This window comes from Xiphophorus maculatus, chromosome 12 (genome assembly GCF_002775205.1).
Source record: "Xiphophorus maculatus strain JP 163 A chromosome 12, X_maculatus-5.0-male, whole genome shotgun sequence".
In the NCBI taxonomy this organism is placed as follows: Eukaryota; Metazoa; Chordata; class Actinopteri; order Cyprinodontiformes; family Poeciliidae; genus Xiphophorus; species Xiphophorus maculatus.
The window spans coordinates 5,446,477-5,471,489 of record NC_036454.1 but is presented as its reverse complement, the minus strand read 5'-3'; the positions used below and the strand labels follow the sequence as shown (position 1 = coordinate 5,471,489).

Here is a 25,013-nt window from a genome sequence, read left to right as displayed (position 1 = left end):
TCAGCGAATCATCAGATACAGAAAATGAATGAAAGCAGCGCCGTTTGGTAGGTTTGATGTATCTGTTTAATACCTTTACTTGTAAAATTAATATTATATTGTTTTGCTAACTTTACAGCGTCAGTTTTTGTGCCGTCACTGTAGAGTATTGTACAGAGCAATCAGATCCAAACAGTTTTCTGCGTTTTTAAAAATTATAAGCATATTTCAAGTCTGTACTTCTATATTTTTAAATATAAAATGATTGATAATTTGATCAGGTACTTAGTACTTTCTACCAAATACTTTTTTACTCGTCATTTCTTGGAAGGCTACTTTACACTTGAATAAAAATATGTTGACATATAGCTTCTTTTACTTGAGAACAATTTTTGGGTACTCTACCCATCTCTGGAAAAACTAATAGAAAAATTGATTGCTGCATTTGAAGTGAAAGGCCTGTCAATAATTAGAAAGTATTTTCAGGAAGTTGTTGTAGACTGTGACTTGTGTTTATGTGTTTCTGCCTTCAGTAACGCTTCTAATGAGGCTGAGATGGATGAAGAGGCGATGCTTTCAGACCAGGAATCTGTCAGTTTGCTGCAGGATCTTCCTGCTTTCCAAAGCAGATCGTCTGCCGTTTCAGGTTCTCATGAGATTAAAAACAAACCGGAGCTGAATCAGCAGAAAAGAGGGAAACTGAAGTCCTGCAGAGGTGAAAAGTCTGCGTCTTCATCACGATCAGGTGAGCTGGAAAAACATTAAAGCTTCATGTTTATCGAGATTATATTAGAGATTTTTTATTTGTTGGGTTCTGTTTGCTCAAAGCAAAAGTTCCAACTGAAAAGAAGCTTCACAAGAGAAACGCGAAGGGAGAGACTCTTCTTCACAAAGCGTGTCAGAGGAAAGATCTGTCTCAAGTCAGAATGCTCCTTCAGGCTGGAATCAGGGTCAACATGGAGGATTATGCAGGTTTGTTACAGCTTAAACATTTCTGTTTACTCCTCCATGTATAACAGCATTTTTTCATTGGTTCTGTCAGGATGGACACCTCTGCATGAGGCCTGCGTTTCTGGAGACGAGTCTGTGGTGGAGGAGCTGCTGAGGGCTGGAGCTAACGTTAACGCTCTGAGTTGTGAGGGCGTCACACCACTGCATGACGCTGTTTACAGTGGACATCACCAGGTGAAGGAAAAACTGTCAAAGAGTGTTTTGGCATATAAAAAGAAATAAAAAAACACATTATTTAGATACAGAAAACATGCATGAGGTGAAAAAGAGCTGAGTTTATTCTCAGAATATGCGCAGCAAAGTATAGTTTATTTGCTGATTGCTTTACTTTAAATTTAAAACGTCAAAAAATTCAACGGGTACCTCTCTTGTTGTGAAAATGAGAAGTAAAATATTCCTTTTACTTATTTGGTTTTAACAAAATATCCATAATTAGTGCATGTTTTGTTTTCGATCTTATGTCAAGGCAATACAGGGCACACACTGCAAAAACACAAAATCTTACAGATCTAATCTAATTTCTAGTGTATTTCTAGTACACTCTGAAATAAGAAAAAGCTAACTTTTTCACACTTTTTCACAGTCCCGCAAATATTATCTGAATTTTTTATAATAAATGGCTGCTTTCTCTGGAAGAGTTTCTTTCTACTCTAACAGAATGTTTGAAATGTTTTTTTTCTTCTGTGTAGGTTGTGAAGCTCCTCCTTGAGAACAGCTCAATCCCTGCCGACCAGAACGTTGGTGGAAAAAGTTTGTTGGACATGGTCGAGGACAGGAGTATGAAAGAGCTACTCTTGAGTTTCCAAATATCCTATGAAGACCAGATGAAGTCTAGCAAAGGGGCAACACGATGCGGCGAACCAGGTGAGCATCTAAAGAAGAAGACATTTATTGAGACATCTGATAAAGGTTTAAAGTCCTGAATGATTTAGATTTATTTAAAGTTGTGAGTGTTTCAGACCTTCATCCAAGAGAGTCGGGTGACACAGGCAGAGAATCTACTGATGTTCAGCTGAAACGGATAAATAATGTGAGACTTTTTCACATATTGCACTTTTTCCTTTGAGCTGTTTGTGCTTCTACTTTATGCTTATTATCAAATTAATGAAATGCATTTCAGTGAAAATGCTTTTGCCCCTGAAAGATCCAGTCTGTTATTGATTCATTTACTGTTCTGCTCCAGCTGCTCCATATATGGTCGTTCACATCCTGTTTTATGAAGGCAGTCACCATAATATCTTTAGTTATCTTATCCAAAGCTGGAAATTTAACCACTTTTACTTAACATCGTTTTTGCTGTTTGCATCAGTATCACTGGCTGCGTTTTTATTACAAATGTGAGCAAAACTTTGTCAGTATTCTGCTAATGTTGGAAAAACATAATTTTACATATGTTGTGTTTCTGTTAAATAAGAAATGCAAATAAAATCACGTGTGAATCACTCTTATTCACGTGATAAGTAATTAAAAACCCCGCATCTCCATCGTCTTACAACCACTTCCCGTCTTCTTCTTTATGGTTTGCACCAAACCTATTTCCATTAGAAGACTTTATTTTCAAAATGTTAAATTGTGCTGTTATATGGTGAATGGAAACTTTGCTATTCTTGGATAAATGCTGCATCATTTTACTGAAACCTTTTGCTTTGATTTCATTTAGTTCAGAGCAGTTCAGAACAGTTCAGAGGCGGTTTCAGCGCTTCTGGAGGATGCTAGGAGGAAACAAGCAGAAATGTCAACCTGGCCTCCGAAAGATCTCAAGGATATTGGTGAGATATGTTTCAGTTTTCATCAGCAATTTTAGAAAACATATTGTACATTATCACATTTAACATGCTCTCCAATCTAACTGCAGTTGTTCTGATTTTCAGGGAGATGCAAAGAAGTTTTGTTGCAGATCCAAAACGTTCTGATGGATGTTCTCGCCAAGCAGCGTTTAGAGAAGAACGATCTGACCCACAAATTCAGGTCAGTTCAGGAATATCATTGATTAAGCTAAAGCATTTTCAGATTGGATGGGCAAATACTGCAAAATATGCTTTTTCTTTTTAATTACTCTCCTAATTTGAGAAAAATATAAATTATGCTTCTCCATGTTTGGTTCTGGTTCTGGAGATGAAGAGCAAACCAGAACCAAAAGGCCCGAGAGGTCTGGCAGGTTGATACAACAACAGCAGATCTTTAAGTTATTCAGTGATTTATAAACAGCAGTATTTTAAAGTCTACCTTCTGAGCTTCAGGGAGCCAGTGAAGAATTTTAAAACTGAGGTGATGTGCTCTATCTATCTTCCTGGTTTTAGTCAGAACACCAGCAGCAGCAGGGTTCTGGATCTGATTTTTTTTTAGTCAGACCTGTGAAGACACTGTTGCAGTAATCAATGCAACTAAGGATAAACGCATGGATGAGTTTTTCTGGATCTTGCTGAGACATTGGTCTGTAATCCTGAAAATGTTCTTCATGTGATAGAAGGCCAACTTTGTAACTGTCTTTATGTGGCTCCAAGGTTCAGGTTAGAGTCCATCATTACACCAAGATTTCAAAATGGATCACTACTTTCACTAGAGTTTGTATTGGTGTTTGAAGTCCTTGAAAATGCTTGAATTTTATGGTTTGGAAAGTGCTTGATTTCTGTGTAAAGTCCTTGAAAGTGCTTGATATTCAAATTGTGCATTTTCATAATAAAGTGCAATCCAATGTTTGAGTTTTTTTTACAGTTGAAACCAGATATTTTATTACACATAATAAAAAGACACATGCATATGGTTTTTTATAGTTTCTGCCAGCACTTCTTGGTAGCTTTATAAAAAGCCAGTGGTGCTAAAATTTCTTGTTTTTGCATTGTTACTAAAAATTGTAATTATTATTCCATAAATGAATTATCTTTCTTAATATTTTATAGTCTGAGATGCACATGTGCAGTTATGCTGCTGATCTGTTTGCACATTTACTCCTCCTGATAACAGCATGATTATCTCTTTTTTCCAGGGTCGTGTCTCACCACCTTTGCCACCGAGTCCTGAAAAGTCAGTTCTTGTCTCTGGCTTCAAATCAGAGACATTTGGTGCAACTCCTCCAGAAACAAATGCAACTGGAAGAAGCTTTCACTACAACAAAGGCTAAAATTTCAGTTCAGTCCTTGAATCATCAAGTCAGCGTTGCTGCTCCCACTCTCCCTGACCTGCAGACTGAGGAAGCCGGAAGCTGGAGAAATGGTCCACAAACCAGAGCCGCTTTGCAATTTTTCTCCAAGAAGAAAGGAAAGAATGCGTTGATACAAAGAGGGGCTAACGATGATGGTGGAGGTCTGCGTCAGCTCGTACAGAGCGGCGTACTGCCCAAGGGCAGCGATTTGCATCTGACATTAAAGGTGACATTCATCTCTGAAGAGTTACCATTAACTAGGCCTGAAACGTTTAATTGTGATGAATCTAAATAATTGACAATCACAGTTTGGTAGTAACTGGTTAGATTTACTGAGCTACATTTACTGGAGCTACTTTTAGGAAAAAAAAATACTTGTAGGAGTATTTTTACTTTTACTTGAGTAATTTTATTATGAAGTATCTCTACTCTTACTTGAGTAAAATTTCTGGATTTTCTACCCACTGAATGAAAAACACGTTTTAACCAAAAATCCACTGGACACAGACACCTGCAGTTTCTGTTAAAGTTTCATAAGTTTTATATTGAAACAAACTGATTTGGGAAAATTTTTCTTTTGTGTCATTTTGTTATTTTATATTGTAATTATCTTATTTATATGAATTATTTTCAATTTATATTTGGATCTTTAAAGCAAAATATAATTTTTTTCTTAAATTAAAAAGCATTTTTTGCTTTCTTTATTAAATATGAAAAACTAGTATTTAATAATTTTTAAATACTAAATGAATGATTATTTGATCAGTTACTCAGGTCTTGAGTAGACCTTTTATTCACTTGACTAATTTCTTGGTTAGCTACTTTTTACTTTTGTTTGAGTAAAAAAAAAGTAAAAGTATTCTACCCTCCTCTGCTGTCTATAAATGTAGTAATAGATTAATTGTTAACTTGAGTATACGGACTAAAAAAATGCTGAAAGAACAACACACTCAGAGCAGTAATCAAACCAAAGCTACACAAAATATATGCATTTTGCATTTAAGATAAATGCAAAATTATCTTAAATTCTTTTAAAAAAAAGTCCTATAAAGCAACTTTTGCTGTCCAATTACTAATTGGTTAATTGAAGAAATAATTAACAGATAATTCTTAATTTATTGATGTCAAGACAAGCAGAAAAGGCCTGGACTTTTCATATGCAGATGTTAGGAGTATTTTTAGCTGCAGATTCATCCTTTTCTAAAAATGATCAAGCGTTCACTGAAGGAACTGTATGTTGTTGCATTTTAGGCAATAAAATGTGGATTTTCTGATTTTAAAAAAGGAATTGAATTGTTTATTTGAAATTTAAACTGTATTTGCAGTATTGTATAAAAAAAGCTTAAGTGGCTAAGTGAAAATTCTGCAGAATGTGCCATTTTTTTTCATCCAATTAAGAAATAACTAAAATAGTCGTTAGTTGCAGACTTACATCTAAGTCTACGTGAAATGAATGGAATGTTTCTGTTGCCGTTTGGTGCATTTAGCAGCTGTTGAAAAATAATTGCTAGTTGATTAATAAATGAATTATGTCTTCATTTCTGTTGCAGGGTAAGCAGCATGTTGCACAGGTTCTGTCTGGTGGCGTAATAATGAGCAAAGGGAAGTCGTATCGGACTCCAGAGTTCTGGCTGGAATCCATTCTTGGTAATAACATCCCTGTCGGCTCCATGTATGCTCTGAACAAGGTTAGTCTTCATCGTATCACTGAAATGCCACCTTACGGTTTCAGAAAAATGGCCCTGATTCTTGAAACATTTGAGTTTCTCAAAAGTTTAAGTGAAGTTGTTTCTTTTTATTAAGCACCTTTTCTATTGATATATACATGTTACATAAAATCACAATAAAATAAATGGAAGCGTGTGGCCAAAACTTCACAAAATAGCCAAAACAAATCAAGATGTATGAAAGCTAGAGCTGCACAAAACATCAAGCTGGAATCTTCATCACAGGTTGCTATTGCTGCAAACCGATTGGACACAATATTTGGTACAACGTTTTTTAAGAAATAAATTGTTTATTGATTTTGCATGAAAACTAAATGCATTTACTGCTCCCATCTAATAATTTTTGGCTCTGAGAGGCTGAAACTCACAGATTGGTCAACACATTATTTAGTAATAAAGAAAAAAACTTGGAGGTTAATTGTAATTGACTCAAACATGATATTTTTCCTTCTCTGTCTTAAAGACGACTTTCAGAGACAAACCTTTGTCTTACTACTTGCTGAACTCAGAGGCCAAACAAAATCTGTCTGATATCCGTCTTCATGCTGACAAAGATGATTCTACTGAACCGGACCCGAGTTTAGGTGAGTGTCATGTGTCTAAATACAGCAAACACTTCCAGTTGAAAATCCCCTCTTTAGACTGACCTCAAACTTTTTTTCTGATGAACTGAAAACACAGAGATAAAAACATAACATTTGTTTTTGAAAGAGTTTTCTTAATTTGCTTTAGATTACCAAACTACCTCTAAATTCAGTGTGTTTTGGGTCAATAGCGGATATTTTTGTGCCAGTCTGAGTTACAACAACATTTAATTTCCCTTTGTGAGAAATACAGTACTTTTGAATTGAATTGAAATGAAACATAGCAATTCACTTTAGTTTTTTTTTGTAAAATAACCAATCTTGAGTAACTTTATGGTGAAGAAGGGTTAAATTTATGTCTAATTAAAATGAGTTCAGACAGAGATCTGTGAAAGAGTGCAGTTTTTAGCCGAATTTTTCAGAAATTGTTGGATGTTCCATAGATTTCAACGGGGCGGAAGATGATTGAAAAAGCTGAATATTTAATAGACCGTAGAAGATGTCATTACCAAAAGACATAGCTGCAATGTCCTGCATAAGCAGGATATGGTGGAAGTTGAAAGGTTGAAATAACATAAAATATAAAGAAGTAATGTGGCTAAAAGTGTATGGAAACAAGTAGAAGAAATAGTAAGAATTAGGATGTCCTGTTGAGTATTTTTTTGTAAATTAATTTCATAATTAAATATCTATTTTATTTTTATACACTTTGTATAGCTCTTAGTTTCTTTATATTTTAGATCGCTTTTTTTATTGTGAGTTATTTATTGTTATTTCCTAAGTAAATTAACCCTTTAATAGCCCCAACTTTAACTTTATGCTAACGATCACCTGCCTTTCTTGTTCGGTACATTTTGTACTTCATTAACAGTTTTATGTTTTAATTCTCTGCAGAATCAGTGGACCCATATCAGCTCTTACGAAGAATTCGTATCATCCACTTGGTGACCCCTGAGGAGATGATTCCAAACGCTGTGATGGATTTGTACTGGGACAAGCTCATGAAGCAAGACCAAGTAGAGTTTGACAACTGGGAGCTTGAACTCTAGCTGTGTCTTTATATTTATGACCCTGTAGGGTTCTGTTTTATTTTACACTATTTTATTTTATGTGTATTCAGTACATAGTAGCTTGTTCCTGCTAACTAAAGTCAATTGCAATTACTTTGTCATATCTAGGGGAAATAGCCAAAAATGACAAGTTATCAAATAAAAGTGCTAGTATAATTTATATATTATGGAAAGTTTATTTACGTTTGCTGATTTTTTTGTATAAACAAAAAAATTTGTTTACACAATTTTTTATTTTTTAAAAGTATTTCTCTTGAGAGTCTTTAATCCAGCTTTTACGGAAGACCAGAAAGGTCAACAAAAAGCAAAAGCTGCAACACAACAGCAAAGAGCCACATCAAAAGTTATGCTGTCAGGTTAACATAACCTCTGTTGTTGCTTTTGTTGTTGCTTTGTTGTTTTTGCACTTTGCTGACCTTTCTTGGCCTCTGTATATTTCAGAGTGAATTCAAGACGTTTTCCACCGACTTAGAGTAACTCTAATCAGCTGATGTACATAATTTATGAGTTTTTAAACTGTCGTCATATTTTCATTAAATGGATGCTTTTATTTGTTCCCCATATGTAATTTTTTTGTTTCTCTTTTCCTCTTATCAAAACCTACAAACTGTCATTGCAAAAGAAGAGACGTGTTTGATGCAGACTGTTGCAGTCCTGTGATCTGTGTTTTGTGTTGTCATTGTTGTGTAGAGATACAGCAATACTGCAGCAGAAGAAATAAAACAAAAGGAATCTCGATCGTCCTCTTGATTCCCAGTATTTTCCTGGTTGGTATGAATAATTTTGGATTCTGTCCCTCCTGATTTAAACCCAGTAAAATGGAAGTTTTGTTTCTGTCAAAGGTATGAACTGCAGTTTTAGCTTCACTTGGTTCAAATTATATAAAAAAAATATTAATTGGAAAATATGTATTTTTAGCTGCAGAGGCATCCAGACAGCGTTCACTAAGGAATTCTGTGTTGTTGCATTTTTGGCAATCACATGTTTTTGTTTTTATTTAAAAAAATAATTAAATTAATTCTTTATGTGCATTTTCTCATGTATCTCTAATATTGCATGAAATAAGCTTAAGTGTTAAATGAAAAGTTTGCAGAATGTGTAAATTTTTAAATCTGATTAATCAATTAATTGTCAGAATAATCAGTGGAATAATTATTAGTAGCAGCCCTAAAAATGTCAAGTTGAAATTGTTTGAAGGGCAAAAATGCTTTTTTAATTTCTTTTCTTTTGTCTTTTTAGTTTAAATTGCCAATACAGTACAGCTTAATTGTTTTTATTTCATTTGTCTCTGCTCAATAATAAATAAGGTAGATTAATTTCAGGACCTGGATTCTAAGCGGAATTAGCAAACCAAATGCTTGTCATTAATCTGTGTTAGTCCAGGGCCGCACAAAATCCCTTAGAGGGCCACAGGGCTCCTGGCTCAAGCTTTGGACATGCCAGATCTAGAGAGATTGTGGAGAAGAATAGTCAAAAAATGTCTCTGTATGCTCCAGTCTGTATGTGTAGAAGATGAAGTTGCTTTTTTTAACCCCACAAATGTACTAAAACTGACCACAGGATAGAGCTCCTGCAGTAGGATATTTCATTAAATGACTTTTGTATAGATATTTAAAAAGGGAGGAAGCTTTGTGGTTGAAAGGAAAAAAATTCTTCCTCTCCTTAAAAACGTGCAAACACTAGAAATTACTCATTACAACTCAATTATTCAGATTTCTTCTGCTCTTTTTTTCAGGAGGGGAGATATTGGGTCAGGCTTTCTACTTGAAGTTGCAGATCAAACCAGCAGGTGGCAGCATACACTCCATAGCTATCCACAGAACTGTAAGCATTTCTGAGAGGGAAGATGCCCCTCCACCCCGCCCTGCAGAAACAGGATGTGTCCAGACATGGGGGTTTATGCAGTCATGTGACCACAATCCACACCTCCTCATGTCTTATGTAATCCCCATCTTAGCCATGTGCTACCCCCATAACCAATGACCTACATATGATTATGCACCCACTTATCTACACAGTTGTGAACTTTTTATGCTTCTCCTAGCAGCTAACCTGTTCACATCATAGGAAACTGTCAGTCATGTTTTATAGGTCGCTTTTAAATTGATAAGTTTTCTGACAAATTGCCGCACATACATGCCTTTGTTCATGGAGTAAGGGAGCTGTCACACCACTTCCTCATTGGCAGTCTGGTGAAAAACTGCATTGTTTGTTCCATAGGGGGCAATTGTTAAACTCTTTTTGTCAAGAAAAAACTTCAGAAGTTAGAAAAGCTTAAAAAGATTGTTGTTGTTTTAGTTGCAGATGCAGAAGGGAGTTTGGAAAGATTCATTACTTCACTGTGCACTGCATTCTTTCCAGCCTGTTTTGTGCTCGCCTCCTTCAACCAAACTGCTTATGTCACTGCTGCAACCCAGTCAGAGATGAGTATTGTCTGGGTGCCTATATGGAACCCCATTGCTACCAAGAACTATACATTAAAAATATTAAAACAACATTTCATGGGGGGAGAATCAACTTCATTAGTTCAGCACATTTCAGATCAGTGTGAAATTTAAGCAAAATTAAAATCAAAGTCAGGAATAAAAATGTAATAAAGATCCATTTTGAAAAGAACTTAGATAAAAACATTAAAAAATAGTACATATCAGTTAAATGGCCATAAAGCTACACAAACATTTTTTTAAAAAAATCCTCTCTTTTTTCCTCAGGTTGAATATAAAATATCACAGCTTGAATTAAAGTGCATTTCTATGCTTGTGTACATTTTTATTCAAACCAGAACTATATACCAGAACTATATATATTTTTTGTTTGAAATTATATTTCCCCATGGAAACTATTTCACCACTAAAGTGTAACAGAAAATCAACAGACCCAGCAGTCATGACATTCTTTGTAATTGAATGATTAACTGAAAGGGGTGTGTGAAGTGTGAAGCAGTGAAGAGTTGAGTAAGATCATTCACTCTGTGACCAAACTGTTGGCCCTCATTTCTATGGATGAAGACAGCATACTTTGAACGTCCTGGTTATAGTTCATACCTTACTAAAAAACTGAATAGCTATCTAGTGATCTATCTTACAAATGTATGTTTATAAAATATGAAATAGATTTAGTTTTATTACAAAACACACACATATATACTTAAAAATAATATATTTATATATTTATTTAAAGAACATGCTATGTGCATATTAGATTCAGTTTAATTGATTTATTTCACAATTTCATAAATAGAAATGGACATTTAATTTTTAACCTGAATTCATTCATTATTTTCCGCTTTTTATTGGCATCGACAGGCTTCCATACCTCTCCACTTACACCAATCATAACAATAGAAGTGGGCGGGGCTACGCCAGGTTTGGTTGTCACACTCATTGGGTAAATAACAAACCACCCACTTATTTCGAAGCCTACGGTTGGGGGAATCACGGGACGTTTAACGTTGGCGGAGCTAAAAGAAACAGAAATGAGACGTGGGGTTTCATTTAACGAAACGGACGGTTTCTGATAAGCAGCTGGCGGTTACTGCAATCGCAGGTTGCTGCTGTTTAAAAAAAAAAGAGAAAGGACAAAAATTCGGGGTGTCCTCATCTGTCGCGACGCAGCGGCTAACGAGCTAACTGACCGCGGATGAAGTGAAGAAGTCCTCTCGGTGTGCATATGGAGCCAACGACGCAGCGGTTACATTTATAGGACTGTCGGAGCTGGGTGTATTTCCTGTAAGAGGTGTTATCCACACTAGAATCAACCGCTTTGTTGTTCGTGTCCTCCTTTTTTGTGTTTGGTGTGTGTGCTGGAGGAGCGTCCCCACTACATGTATGCTAGCCAGCTAACGTACCCAGGTTTTGCTGTCAGGAGCCGAGGGACGCCGACCTGGTTCTCCCCCCTACACGCCACTATGATATGACGGCTTTATTTTAACTGCGGGATCCCCTCTCGAAGTACCGGACGCGGAGCATGCAGGAGAGAAGAGCCCAGATAAACAGATAGGGGACGTCGGACGGTACCGAGTTTTAAAAAGGACTGCGTGGTTAATTCACCGCCGATTAGAGGTCGCGGCAAGGAACATTGAAAGATGAAGAAGTTTTCCAGAATGCCAAAGTCCGAGAGCGGAGGACTCGGAGGGGCGTCCGGTACCAGCTCCAGCTCGGGGGTCAGCAGCTACTTCGGGAAAGTGTTCGCGGTTGGCCGGTACCAGGTCACAGTGGAGGAGCTCGTCGCAGAAGGTATGTTCTCCATTTCTGGGTCACACCCGCCTTATCTGGTTCTGTGAAGATCCTCCTCAGAGATGGATCAGATCCGTGTGTAATTGGTTTGCGCTCCCCAGTAAAGCGGTCTTGTTTTCCCCCTAAACGCCCGTTTGTGTCCCAGTAACACGAAATTGTGTCTGCAGTTGGATCTTAAGGAGGTCATTCCTCCGCAAATCCAGGTGGTTGCATTTTAACCAGAGTTGGATAGTAACCAGGTACATTCAGAGGTGGGCGGAGTACCCAGAAATTTAACTCAAGTAAGAGTAGCACTACTACTACATATTTTTACTAAAAGTTACAGTAACTGTTTAAGAAATTACTCAAGAGTCAAATAGTCAAGTTCTGAGTAACTGATCAAACCATCAATCATTTAATATTTAAAATTTACCTTATTAGTTAAGTGGAAATTTGGGAATTTTAAGGATGAAAATGATAATCATTTATATAAGTGACAACATTAAAAATAAAAAAACAAAGATTTTATTTAACTTTATGTTTTTGTCCATCTAATGATGTAATTTTTAAATATTTAATGATTGATCATTTGGTCAGTTACTTGGTTACCAAATACTTTTTTTTACTTTTGAGTAATTTCTTGGACAGCTACTTTTTACTTGAGTAAAAATATGCTGAAGTACTACTCTTACTTGAGTACATTTTTGGGTAATCTACGCTCCTCTGGATTTACCTGCATCAACAGGGATTAAAATGTGCAACTCTTCCACATACAGCTGTGGTTTGTATTCTGCGTCAGCTGCTGCAGTTTGAGGATTTGCCCCTAAATGTGTCAGCATACAGCAATGAACTCTGTTTATTCAACATGTTACGTCCAGATTGGGGTAATAACAGGGGCATCTCTATATTTTTATTTTTATGTTTATTTATTTTTTTTTGCTTAGGGCGGCCTGGATTAACCAAACTCTTATTTACCAAAATAAAGGACATGAACCTGTTTAACATGTGAAAACTCTGCAGTAGTTTAAGGGCTATATTGTCTAGCTTAGTGTAGCTAACTCTATTAAACATTGAGCCATTATAGACTATAAATAGCAAACAATATTTGTTCACCTGCCTTTCTTCTTCATGCAGTTTCTTTTTTGTTGTGCCGTAGTCTGTGGATGCTTTTTCTTATTATTAAACTTCGCATACATCAACCTGCCATTGGGACTAGTGGTGGAAATTAGCCACTTGGGTATAATTTAATGCATTTACATGTAAATGTTGATTAATGGGTAGTGTCCTCTTTTTAAAAAATAAACTTGAAACAATCTTCAACAAAAAAAATATTAATGGCAGTTGTAAAATAACATAAATGAGTTTCATGCCGTAATATTAAAAAAACTTTTGCTTCCATCTTGTTGCCATTTTGTAGGTGTTTTAAGGGTGGTCGGCTATGTTGTATTTGTTTTTCTGTTGGAAATTAAAAGCTAATTTTTAAGTTTTATAATCCTTGGAGGAAAAAGTGGAAAACAAGTAAAAAAAAAAGCTTCTCAGTGAATCTCCAGCTCTAAGTTAATAGTAAACTTACTTCAAGCAAATCGCCCTCTTTCAACAACTGCGCAATTGTAAGTAAGACATTGCAGCGTTTCACAAAAATGTGAAAATGTAAATTGTAACATTTACTTCCGCGAATATCTGGTTCACTGATGTCAGAGGTGTAAGGATTGACATTATCTGAGCAAACAATTAGGATCGACACAAAGGTGTTCAAGGTGTTGACTTGAATAAACTCTGCTAGACGAGCAATTTTGGTCAAACTCTGGATTACATTCTCTCTTGCAACAACGCATCTCATTTTTTATTCCAGTTAACTACATACTGTTGGATATTTTTACTGCTTAGACCTTAAAAGAATATTTATTCTAAGTTTTTTCCAGGTGTTGTTGACTAGTACAGGTTGTGCTGCAGATGGGGGCATGGTGAGCTAACTAGTTTGACCAGACCTGGTGTAAGTCTGTCAGGTGATCATTCTTGGCAGTCTTGGCTGATGAAACACTCCTGCTTCTCTTCACAGACCAGTTTATTGTTGTTTTTTTGGGGGGGAGAGAGCTAGTTATTTGTAAAACTATCTGTTCTCACATATGTGTCTCTGGGATTAGGTTGTAGTGTTACAGAATATAAGAAAATACCACAGGAGGTCAAATGTGAATTAAAAACAGAGAAGAAAACAAATATTTGTACTTGACCAAACCTTGCTTTATGAACTGCTTTTTATGATCTCACTTAGTGACGTGTATGAATTGTGAAATTTGGTTTGTTGTACATTTTATTCAGTTAAGTGATGTACAATAAAACAGTGAAACAAATGAAGGAAAAAAGTGGTATTTTGTAAAGTCTGGCTTTGAAATGTGGGATACATTTTAATTCTTGAATACTACAACTCAAAGCGTACAAATTTCAACCTGCTGTCTGGTTGTTTTTGTGCATTTTTGTCATTGTCATATTTTTAATCCATGAGCACCTGGTAAAAACACCACCACCACTAAAGAGTGGTAATTTACAAACTTGTTTATCAACAGTCGTCATGCTTTTCCAGACTGAGGTCCAGTTTTATAGCATGACAACCTAGCAAAAATAAGCTTTGTGGCATGTTTCTGCTCTACAATTTTATTTGGAGAGGATTTACAGCACGATCTCGCACCAACCCGTGAAAATGAAGTCACAGTCCTGTCATGTTATTCGTCACTACGAGCTTTAAAGGGAGTATAGAAATGTTCAGTCTTCTCAAGAAAAAGTCTCAATCCCTAACCTAACAAAGAAGGTGGTTGTTAAAATTAACATTAAAAAAATCAATTTGACAAATTAACAACCACTGTGGTACCGAACACATATCCAGGATGAACTCCGCCAATACTGGGATATCAAAACAATATAGAAGTGAAGACTTGGCTGAAATGGTTCTACCTAATTTATACAAAATAGGCTAAAATAATTAGAGATGCACAATATATCGGCATCTATATCGGCATTGGCTGATGTTAATTTCCATCTTGTTGCCATTTGTTAGGTGTTTCAGGGATGGTTGGCCATGCAGTATTTGTTTGATCATGAGATAGTGAAGCAGCACAAGATTGTGGGGATGCTTTTAACTAAAGTGGATTCCTACAAATGATGAGATGAAATTGGGGGACGGGGTGGAAAAGTGAGGAGTTTTGACATGATGAATGTCTAGAAACTTTGTTTTTCCCCCAAATTCTTGCTTGGTTTACAGTTATCTCTCAAAAATATTCTCAGATAAAGTAAAAACGTCGAGGGGAAACGTCAGCAATTGACGTGTGCGAACGTAATTGGATTGCAACATTAAAGCAAAAACTGCTGGGGTGTCCCGGATGACAGGTCGAATGTTGAGCAATAAGCTGTGTCTGCACATTACAGCTCTTCAAGGCTCTTCTTGAAGTTGTAAACATGCTCCTCATGACTCTGCAAAACTGCTGTTCGCTTACAGGAAAAGGGAAAGAAAAAAAAGAGAAAAATGTCTTTCAGGTTCAGTCAGACTGGAAGAAAACAAGGAAGTAAGGAGATAAACTTCTTTTTTTTTTTCTGAACAGCTGTTTCTGAAACGGTTCAGTGATTATGGCGTTGTGGGTTTCAGTAGACTTTGAGTTGCAGAACTGCCTCGTCTGACCGTGATGGAAACTCAACCAGTTGTACCAAATGATTGTTTTTATGTTGTGGGAAGTACTAAAGTAGTTGCTGCACTAAAGCAGAGTAACTGGAACAGTGAGAACAAACTCAGTAAAACACTTGAGAATAAGATTCAATCTATTTTATGCTTCTTTTTACTCTGGCCTAACAATTTAAATGTCAAATAATAAATAATAAAACCTAAAATTATAACTCTGAATCTGAGTAAAAAACAAAGGAACGCCGAGTCAACAAATCAGATTCGACAAACATGTCTCCTCTTGCAGCACAACACTGTAAACACACTGTAATCTCAGCCTACAAGCCTGATCTCACTCCTCCAAATGAAAAAGAGAGGAAAAAAAAATTAAAAACCGCAGTTCCTCCTGCAAGCGGTCATGACAGTGTGATCATATAATCATGTGAAGTGCCTGCTGCATTGGCTTTTATTCGCCTGCCAATAACACAAGGTTACACAACGACCTTTGCTCATCAGTCTTTCTCAAGGTAAATGCTTAGCTGTCAGGGTGTCACAGTTAGTCATAGATTACTTCATTATGTCTCACTCCACTTAGTTTGTCACATATCTTTAAGTATATATTGAAGTTTCATAGATTTTGAGGTAAAACTACAGCAAAAAAAAGTATTCCTGGAAATAAATCTCGAGTAAAAGTGAGAAAAAGTCATTCGCAAGCAGAGCATAAAATGGTCTTCACATTGTGAGAAAAAGGGCAAGGCACCCATTCTTCTTAGTGCACACCGCCCTGCTTGTTTTCATTTGTTTTCTGCACAACAGACAGGATTGTCATGAATGAATTACCTCCTGCAGGTCATTAAGTTCAACAGAAGCCCGTCAGTGGCACATTGATTTGAACAGGAGTGTTCAAGCTGGGAAAACATCTAAAACATTTTGGGCTGTTGGTTGTGGACGCATGGATTTGGAATCGCGTGTTTAAATCATGATTGAAAGTAACATAATGCAAGTTATAAGGAATTTGTTCACTAATAGATGTACAAATCTATTTAGACTGAGAATACAGAACAGAGTAGGCCTGTTTCTGTAAACAGGGAATGTGGTTTCAAGAATTAGATATAATTTGTTTAATTTGCCTATCAGAGCTTTCTGCTGTTCTTGTCCTCATCTGTAAACAGTCATTATAACTCTCAGCCATAACACACAAAACTGCTGAGCAGTGCGCATTTATACAGACTAAACAAAGCATCAAATCAAAATTTGCACCAATGATTTATTTGGTATTTTGTTAAATCATTTGTCAAATTGTTTCAGTTCTATAATGACCATAACCACTGCAAACCAAGTAGTTATTTACACACTGGAACTGGATATAATTATTGTTTAGCTATTTTTACAAAACTTTTCCATCACCAATAAAAATTAGTTGAAAAGTTTAGATTTTACATGTAGCCCCTAAAAATCGTTTGAGCTGCTGTTTAATCTTCTCTCAGTCCAATTCTTCTCGTATTTTTTGCAGCACCTAAACCATCTTTTTGCATCAATGTTTTAGAAGAAAAGTTGTATAAATGTCTTTGTTGTGAGCAAAGAAAGCAGTGTTTCATTAATAGTTTTTGAAAGTTGAAAAGAAGTTTTCAAAGTCTGAAATCTTGAAATAAAAAATCAAATGAGGATTTTTTTTTTTTAAACAATTGCTGGGTTTCAGACACGTGACCCGGATGACGCGCGAAATTCAGATAGAGGGCTGGAAGTGAATTTCTCCGGTTCAAAACAAAGCAAAATTGATCACAGCAGTACACTAATGCCCTAAATAGGGTGGAACAGACAAGGCATCTCGAAAAAAATGCTTTCAAAGTGCAGGATTATTTTTCGTCTTTATGTCTCCCAAGATCTACCAACAACTTACAATTTAATTGGCTGTTTCATGACAGCCATCTGCATTTAGAGACCAAAACTAGCCAATGCCTAATTGGACAGTTGGTCCCAAATAGTTTATATTTGTCAAAAAGTGTGAATCATTCATTTTTTATGCAACAATCCATGCTTATCGTTTGCAGAAATGTGGTCATAACGTCTCTGAAGAAAGTAAGCATGAAGGAGTCGGATTAAAGTAATCAACTGCACAGTTATCTCTATGCATCTACAAACCACCAGTGACTCAGTGTTGCATCATCAAACAAATAGGTTCTTCTCCTTTCACTGTTGCCACATCTAAACCTACAACTTTAAACATTTTGGCTTTGTCAAAACTTGATGTTTTTAGATTACAAATGTATTTACTGGCAAAGTTTGGTCTTTTTTTATGCATTTTGGCCTACTGTGACAACAAACAGAATACTGATGCATTTTAAGGTGATTTTAACTCCTATAGTTTGTTTACTTTGGTCCAAATCACTTGATGTGTTTAACTTGTAACGTTTTCCGGTGTGTGTGTTTATTGGTCGGATAGGTCAAAGCTGGTAGAAAACATGAAGAATGTATTTTTCTGACAATCATTTGAGCATTACGCTGCATGATTTTGAATTTAATTCAGTTTAATTGTGTCAATTGAGAACAAATGTCGTCGTCTCAAGTGCCTTGACATGGCAAAATCATTTAAATTCAATCACTCATACATCCCTATTGATTAATCAGTACAAAATGCTCAATTATTCTGAGTAGATTAAAATGTTTGTAAAGAGATTTAGTAGATTGAGATGTTTTAAAAGTTGCATGCGGTTTTATGCTTCACTGAAAAGATGTACTGCTTTGTTTGTTGGTTTATTTACTCCACTGCATCCCAGAATGCAATGCAGACCCGACTACGGGAAGGGATTTGACTCAAATTTGCTGCAAACACCTGGAAGCCGTGTTGGATTGGGATTTGATCACATTCACAACAAGAATGAATGAATGTTCTACAGTTCATTAAGATCCGTACTGAGACTATTTCCTCCATACTGTCTCAAAGCGAATTTGCTTTAAACGGACTAAACACCTCAGGTGCAAAAACCCACTTTAAGATGAAGCTTTCTGATTTAGTTGATGAACGTGTAATCACTTGCACCAGCTACTCCTCATCCTCTAATGGGTTTGAGTTTATCTGCAGATCGACTGAACCGCTTTGCTTTCTTTCCTCTTCCTCAGTCTGATAGCCTGATGAAACTGATGCTTGAATTTATCTCTGTTTGCTTAACCTTGCCAGAAAGTACAGATTGCATCAGTTTATTTCCTGTCTTTACGTAGAGGACATTCAGAGAGCTTTATCAATGTAGATGGAGAAGGCGATTATTCTGTATAGAAAAGAGAAAATATTCTGTTCCTCCATGTGAGCCGCCGATTTGCTTTGACCATTGATGGCGAATTAGTCATGTGATGTTTTCTCTACTCGCTCTTTCAACTTTTATCCAGCAGATAATGACAAGCGCGAGATTCCCTTACGGCTAAACTTTATGGCCAGAACCTTCTCCTCTGTTCTGTACCATATTTGCAGAGCTGGTCTGTTTTCATGCTGAGTAAGAAGTTTATCATTTCCCTCCAACTCCTCCTTAGTCTTTAGGTTCCTCTTCAGCTCCTGCTGCTGTCAAGAGGAACCCAGAGGCAACATGTACGAACAGGATGCATCTGTTGACTCGTCTTGCTTTGCTCACTCTTATCACACAGTGTCTTCTTAAGAGTTTCAAAAATGGCTACCAGATCTAATGTTTGTTGCTCGGCTTAAATGAATGTTTTTAAGGCTTGATTTGTAAAGAATATTGCTGTTTGTTCCACTTTTGTTTTAAGATAGCAAATAAGTTACTCTTGTATTATATTATTTTCTCTATATATTTTCTCTATTTAATTTATTTTCTTAAGTAAATTTTTTTATTTGTTATCATTATTATTACTTTTAAACAAATTTAAGTACAGAAAGAAGCTTATTTAGGAATAAAAATAGCTATCCAATACCAATCTGACTGTGTGTGGTAAAGTACCGTATTGTCCAGGCTATAAGTCGCTCTGGAGTAGAAGTTGCATAAGTCAAAAAATGTCATGAAGAGTTAAAAAACATATACAAGTCAAATTTATTGAAATTGTCAAACCTCAGAGAGACCTCGTAATGTTTGATGCGCGGTTCTTGACAAACTGGATTTGAATTAACAATCAACTCATAAGTCAAAAATGTGTCATGAATATGGAAAAAAATTCTCTGGATTACAAGCCGCAGAACCACCCAAACTATGGGAAAAAAAACTGTGACTTATAGTCCAGAATTTACGGTAATTGCCCTCTAAAGCTGACGAGTGGTTTTGCCACCTTTTACAGTAATAAATGTCGTCATGTGTTTACGATAACTGACATGGAGTGATGAAAACTTGGCCCAATTACTTTCCTCTTTTTAATTCAGCCACACTTGAGATTTTTCCAGCTGGAACACCCCGTTTAACGGTACCATATTAGCCTGGACTTTGACTTGGTCACTGCAAAACTTTACTTTTGTCTTTTGAGCTATTCAGAGGTGGACTTGCTGGAGTGCTTTAGATTTTTATCTTATTGCTTAACTGAAAGGTACTCGAGCTCTAGGTCACAAACTCATGGCGCAGTCACGTTTATTTTCGCACACACCTTTCATACACCGGCAGAGAACACTATAGGTTCCCTAAAGCTTCTGTTTTGCTTTTGTGATACACAGTGAGAGCCATACTTTTCTACAGGCAGCCTCCTCAGTGGACAACGAAGTTGCAATTTCCATCCAGGAGCTTTCAGTCATTACTATTATAGTATAATACTTATTTAGTGATGAATTGTACATTGTATATTAATCCTCATTGCATCAGATAATCATTCCTAAAAAACTATTCATGTCTCTTGCAGATACAAAAACCAGATAGTTTGAATGAAATATTAACATCGCTGTATGAGTGTAATTTCCACATAATGCACATCAACAAACTTCTGACCATCTCAGCTTTTTGCACAGAGCTCTGTCAAATTAGCTCAGCCAGGGCTTGGTGTCAAGTTTGGTAGGCAGATGGTTCTCTGCAAATAAAATACAATTTTTGTCTTGTTCGACTACGTCAAGAAGAATTTATTTCGGTACTTAATATGTATGTGGGGGGGCCTTCGTGGTAATTATTTGTATGATGTTTCATGAAATTCTTGGTTGGTCTCATGCCAGGTATAACACAATGTCCAAAAAAATTCCACTTTTGTCTCATCAGTCCACAGAGGATTTCCCCCAAAGTCTTGGGGATCATCGACATTTCTTAATTTGTCATAATTTTCTTTTTATTAATATTTAAATTAGTGCCACACAGACTGTTTTCAGCCTTATTTCTGCAGACAGAATATTTAATCAGCTTGATTAAATTAAATTTGATGACTTACAAACCACACCGTCTCCGTTACACAAGTCGGCCTCCAAATGTGGTCACAAGTCAAAAGGTTGTTGGTAAATTCTTGGTATAAAGTGTCACTGGACTTTTTAAAATGAACAGGAAGACTGTGCCTCTGGGGTTTCACTTCCTGTGGTTGCAGTTGTACAAGCTCATTTACAGCTCTGGTTCAGCGGGGTTTCCTCCGTCTTCACAAGGTCACGTCTGCAGATTTTCTTTTGCATTTGTTTTTGTTTTGCTTTTTCTTGCACTTTTTTTTGCCTTCTGCCTAAAATTATTTTTTAAATTTACTTTGAGTAGATTAATTGAGCATATTGCTCTATGTGATAACTAGGATGATTGGATTGTATGATTAAATTGAAGTTATTTTTTATAAAGTGACTTGATGACATGTTGTGAATTGGTGCTATATTGTAAATTGAATTGAAAAAGCTGCAAGCAAGAGACTCAGTGAACATGTTGACCTTTCACCTACAACTCAAGCATGTTTTCAACTCCTTAATACCTGAATTTACATCCAATTGTGCAAAATAATTTGCAATTAGTGTAAATTTTGAGTATGATTCTAATTAGAGTCATGAGGCATTCAAGAACTAAAACAGACTTTTCAATCTCAGTGTGTTATTTTATTGGTGCTATTTAAAAAAAAATAATCTTTGAAATTGACTGAAAATGTTTTTGAACAACCATAAATTTTTCATCAATGTTTCAAATACAGCAAAATTTCATTGCTACACAGTCCTGTGAGCTCCTGGCTTGTTTTTACAATATAAAATCAGTTTTACAAATTAAACTACAATATATGTTTTTGAATAGTCATTAGTTTTCATCCTGCATTGTTTCAAATACAGATAAATACAGAAATATTTCTTTCCTGTACCATATGCTCATCACATTAAGGTATGTACTTATGTAAATCATAATTTCTACATTACTTTCTATCTGCAGGAATCCAATGATTCAAAATTGCATAATAAGATGCATGGAGAGAATTTACAGGTTTTACAATGACCTAAATTGTTGTCATTGCTTCTTTATACTGATATTTGTCATTTCCATTGCAACAGTTAGTTGCCTACTGTTGCTAAAAGCTTCAAACCCAAAATTAGAAACAACTTTTAGAATTTTGGTTACATATTTATTTTAATTTGATATCATATGTAGAAAACATTAGTAAGCCTAAATATATTCTTTATTCCACAACTTTGCTCAGGGTTAAGTTTTACTACTGCCGCAACAAGGCAGGTATGAGTCTGCATTACCTGCAGATGTTTTAATCCGAGGGTTAAAACTTGCCATTTCTTTGATATCAGCGCCCTGTTTGTTGCAGCAGCGACAGCTATGTAAGATTTTCAGTGTTGAAAGTGGGAACAATGCGAAGCCACAGGTCATGTAAAGAAGACGAATGCAAAACTTTGTTTCCATGCAAACACCTGCTTGTGTTCTACACATGGCTTCGTCACCTCCTCCTTAGCCACTTGTGATCTTGGTGGGTGTCACTCAGATTTTTAGTTGTGTGTGTGTAGCTTTTACTTGTGTGTTTTCAGAATGCTGTTAGCTTTGTAAATTTACATTTTAGTGGTTGTAAAGTGTATTCGGTAAATGTGTTGTTTTTAAGATTCTCTTGCTTCTTATTACATTAAGTAGATCTGGTTCATGTTACTTGAATTGTGCTTTTGTTGATGGGGTGGAGGTTTCCTGTACGGTAAAATTAATTAATTGGAAAAATTAAGTTAGATTTGAGCTGTTTTTATGTGTGTCTTTGTTTTCGTATTAAGTTTGATTTGAAACTTTGTTTTATTATGAATGCATCGTTTACTTGCTGAAAATGCACCTTGACATCCCACTGGATCAGGGGAACCAGGACTCTGGTTTACAACCTGCAGCTCTGGAGCCTCCAGTGGCTCTTTGGACCTTCCACAATAACCCTCCATAACTTTCACTGAAAATGAGAAATAACCAGGTTGTATTTTTAGTCATAGAATGCAGGTTTGAACAGTTTTTTATTGAAATAATTGCATTCTATTTCCACAGCAGAATAACTCTAAAAGTACCATTAATAGTTATTTAAATCTGTTTTTTCCATAGCGTTTTACAAATATGAACATCCCATAGAACACAAATTTTTCCGCCTTTGGCATTTTTTCAATAAACTTTATTTAAAAACGGAAAAAAATTGAAATGGTGATAAAAAAAGACATTTCCTAAAATGGGTGCAAGTTGTTTATTTTTTTCCAAAATGCCATGTAATATTTGTGGCTCTAAATAAGTTTTATTCAGTGGGATTGAAGGAAAAAATTACTTTTTAAGTTTCAGACCCCTGGACTTCAAACTCTGCAGTTTTTTAGTTGATTGACATGAAATCATTTCAAATTTCCTAATAGAAACAAACGCACTATAGCTAACATTATGCCTTAATTGAATAACTTGAATATTTTTCCCCATAATTTTACACAGATATAAACTTCCTATAGAAGACAAATTCATCCTTCTTTTTTTTTTTTTTTGCTTTTTTAAAATTTATTTTAAAACAGTTTTTTGGGGATTTGTGTCACCTTTCTATGTGCTTGATTATTTTTTATTTTCATGACATAAGGAGTTGTTTGCTTTTTACAGTAATTTCCTTTTTTAAATCTGTGTGAAGGGAGAATGCCATCATCTTTTATTAGCATGCTGTAGTGGTGATGAATGGGCACATTGTGCCCCTGTGTTGTCTTATCCCAGCATCCTGGAGAGAGTGGTGGTACGGCGATGCAGCTCATGGTCCCATGATGGCATCGCTGTCTTTGTGCTTGCTCATTCAGCCTTTCTGTTTCTGCCTTCTCTCTCTCCAGGAAACTGAAAATGAATTATTTTGACCGCTGCTGGTCTAACGATTACGGGAAACCAAATGTGGGAGCAAGATTGGTTGATACAGTAATGTATATGTTTATTTTTTGTAGGTGTTTGTTTTAAATGATTGATTCCAGACTTGGAATCGGCAGTTGCAACACATGTAAACACAAAAAGAAAGTTTTTATTGGTCTCGTGATTCGCCAAAAGCAGTTTTTGCACATTTGCTTTTACATTGCTTTCCAATTTTTCACAGTAAGGAACTGTTTTCATCATTTAACCAAAGTTTAATGACCACAAGACCAGGCTAAACACAGGCAGAGAATAATGAGCAAAGGGAATTTTGGATTTGGATTAGTTTGTTCTGCAAAGTATTCATATTGGCAACAAGTAATTTTTGAAAATTTCATATAAATGGAAAATATACAATGGAACAAAACTGAAAAGGCTCAGAATCTGCCAATTTTACCGCTGATAAGGTTAGATTTAAGGAAAAACCTTAAAAACCATCCTATTCATTAAATTTATCAAACCTACAAGCGTTTTTTTACACATCACCATAAAATGTTGGCCTTTTATGCAACTTTCAGTACATAAAACACCAACTTTTATGCACCAAAAGTTAATCTTTTAGTGCCTAAAGACCAAATTTAAGTACTTCATGCAATCTTTATCGTTAACAAAGTTTAGAAGTAAGTTTTTGATGCATTAATGAGAATAATCTTATAAATCTGTAAACCTCTAGCTCTATTAAAGAATATCTAGCATTTTTTTCAATCTTTGAATAGCAGGTAGTCCTTCAGGATTTTAATCGACTTCTCAAACTTTAAAAAGAGAGAAATCTGTCTGGAAAATCCTGATCGGTTCAATTCTAATTCGGTTATCAGTGCGACAAACGATGCACATTATATACAAGGAATGTTTCTCCATATTTCTTTTTGTGCCATAAAAATATATAACTCATTAAATCTTATTATTAAATGTGCTTATTAAATCTGAACTTTGCTACTTCAGTTGCCTTTCTCAGTCCCATAACGTCTCTGAAAGCAGAGCCACTCCTTTTGTTGGTTTAGTTGTAACAATTGAAGTTGAGGGCAGACCTTAAAAAAAAAAAAAAAAAGGTTTCATTACCAGAACCTTCCAGCTCACTGATCCCAGTATGAAAAACAAGTCCAGTCACTGCACTTCATGCAGCCTTTTATGGAGCTGCTTCTCTGAAACGGTTTGGAACAGCTGTTTATCCGGCTTTCCGAGGGTTTTTTTTTACTGCTCACCTGAGCCTCAGTCAGGGTAAACATGTGGACTCTTCCCGTCAAACTCTGTGGCTTTTATGTAAGCCAAAGTTACAGAAAGAGTTAGACGAGAATGGAGAATTAAAGTTTAGATGACAGATGTGTAAACATAAGGCTTTTGTAGTTTCTTCTAGCCAAGCAACTGGTTATTTTTACTGAAGAAAT

General features: G+C 35.8%; 2 protein-coding genes across 4 annotated transcripts in view; both read left to right on the top strand.

The window, feature by feature from the left end:
- Nucleotides 1-881: 881 nt before the first annotated feature.
- Nucleotides 882-7,567, top strand: LOC111610367 (putative ankyrin repeat domain-containing protein 31). Its single transcript, XM_023344218.1, has 10 exons — nt 882-951; nt 1,022-1,164; nt 1,680-1,854; nt 1,950-2,020; nt 2,651-2,759; nt 2,862-2,958; nt 3,977-4,358; nt 5,683-5,820; nt 6,323-6,443; nt 7,338-7,567. The coding sequence occupies exons 1-10, from the start codon at nt 906-908 to the stop codon at nt 7,490-7,492; spliced, it is 1,437 nt and encodes a 478-aa protein (XP_023199986.1). The 5' UTR covers nt 882-905; the 3' UTR covers nt 7,493-7,567.
- Nucleotides 7,568-10,912: 3,345 nt separating this feature from the next.
- Nucleotides 10,913-25,013, top strand: part of bmp2k (BMP2 inducible kinase) — a 55,563-nt gene continuing 41,462 nt past the window's right edge. For all 3 annotated transcript variants that reach the window (XM_023344089.1, XM_023344088.1, XM_023344090.1), the window contains exon 1: nt 10,913-11,748. In XM_023344089.1, coding sequence (XP_023199857.1) covers nt 11,598-11,748 — 151 coding nt within the window. In that variant the 5' untranslated portion in view covers nt 10,913-11,597. The remainder of the gene's footprint in view (nt 11,749-25,013) is intronic.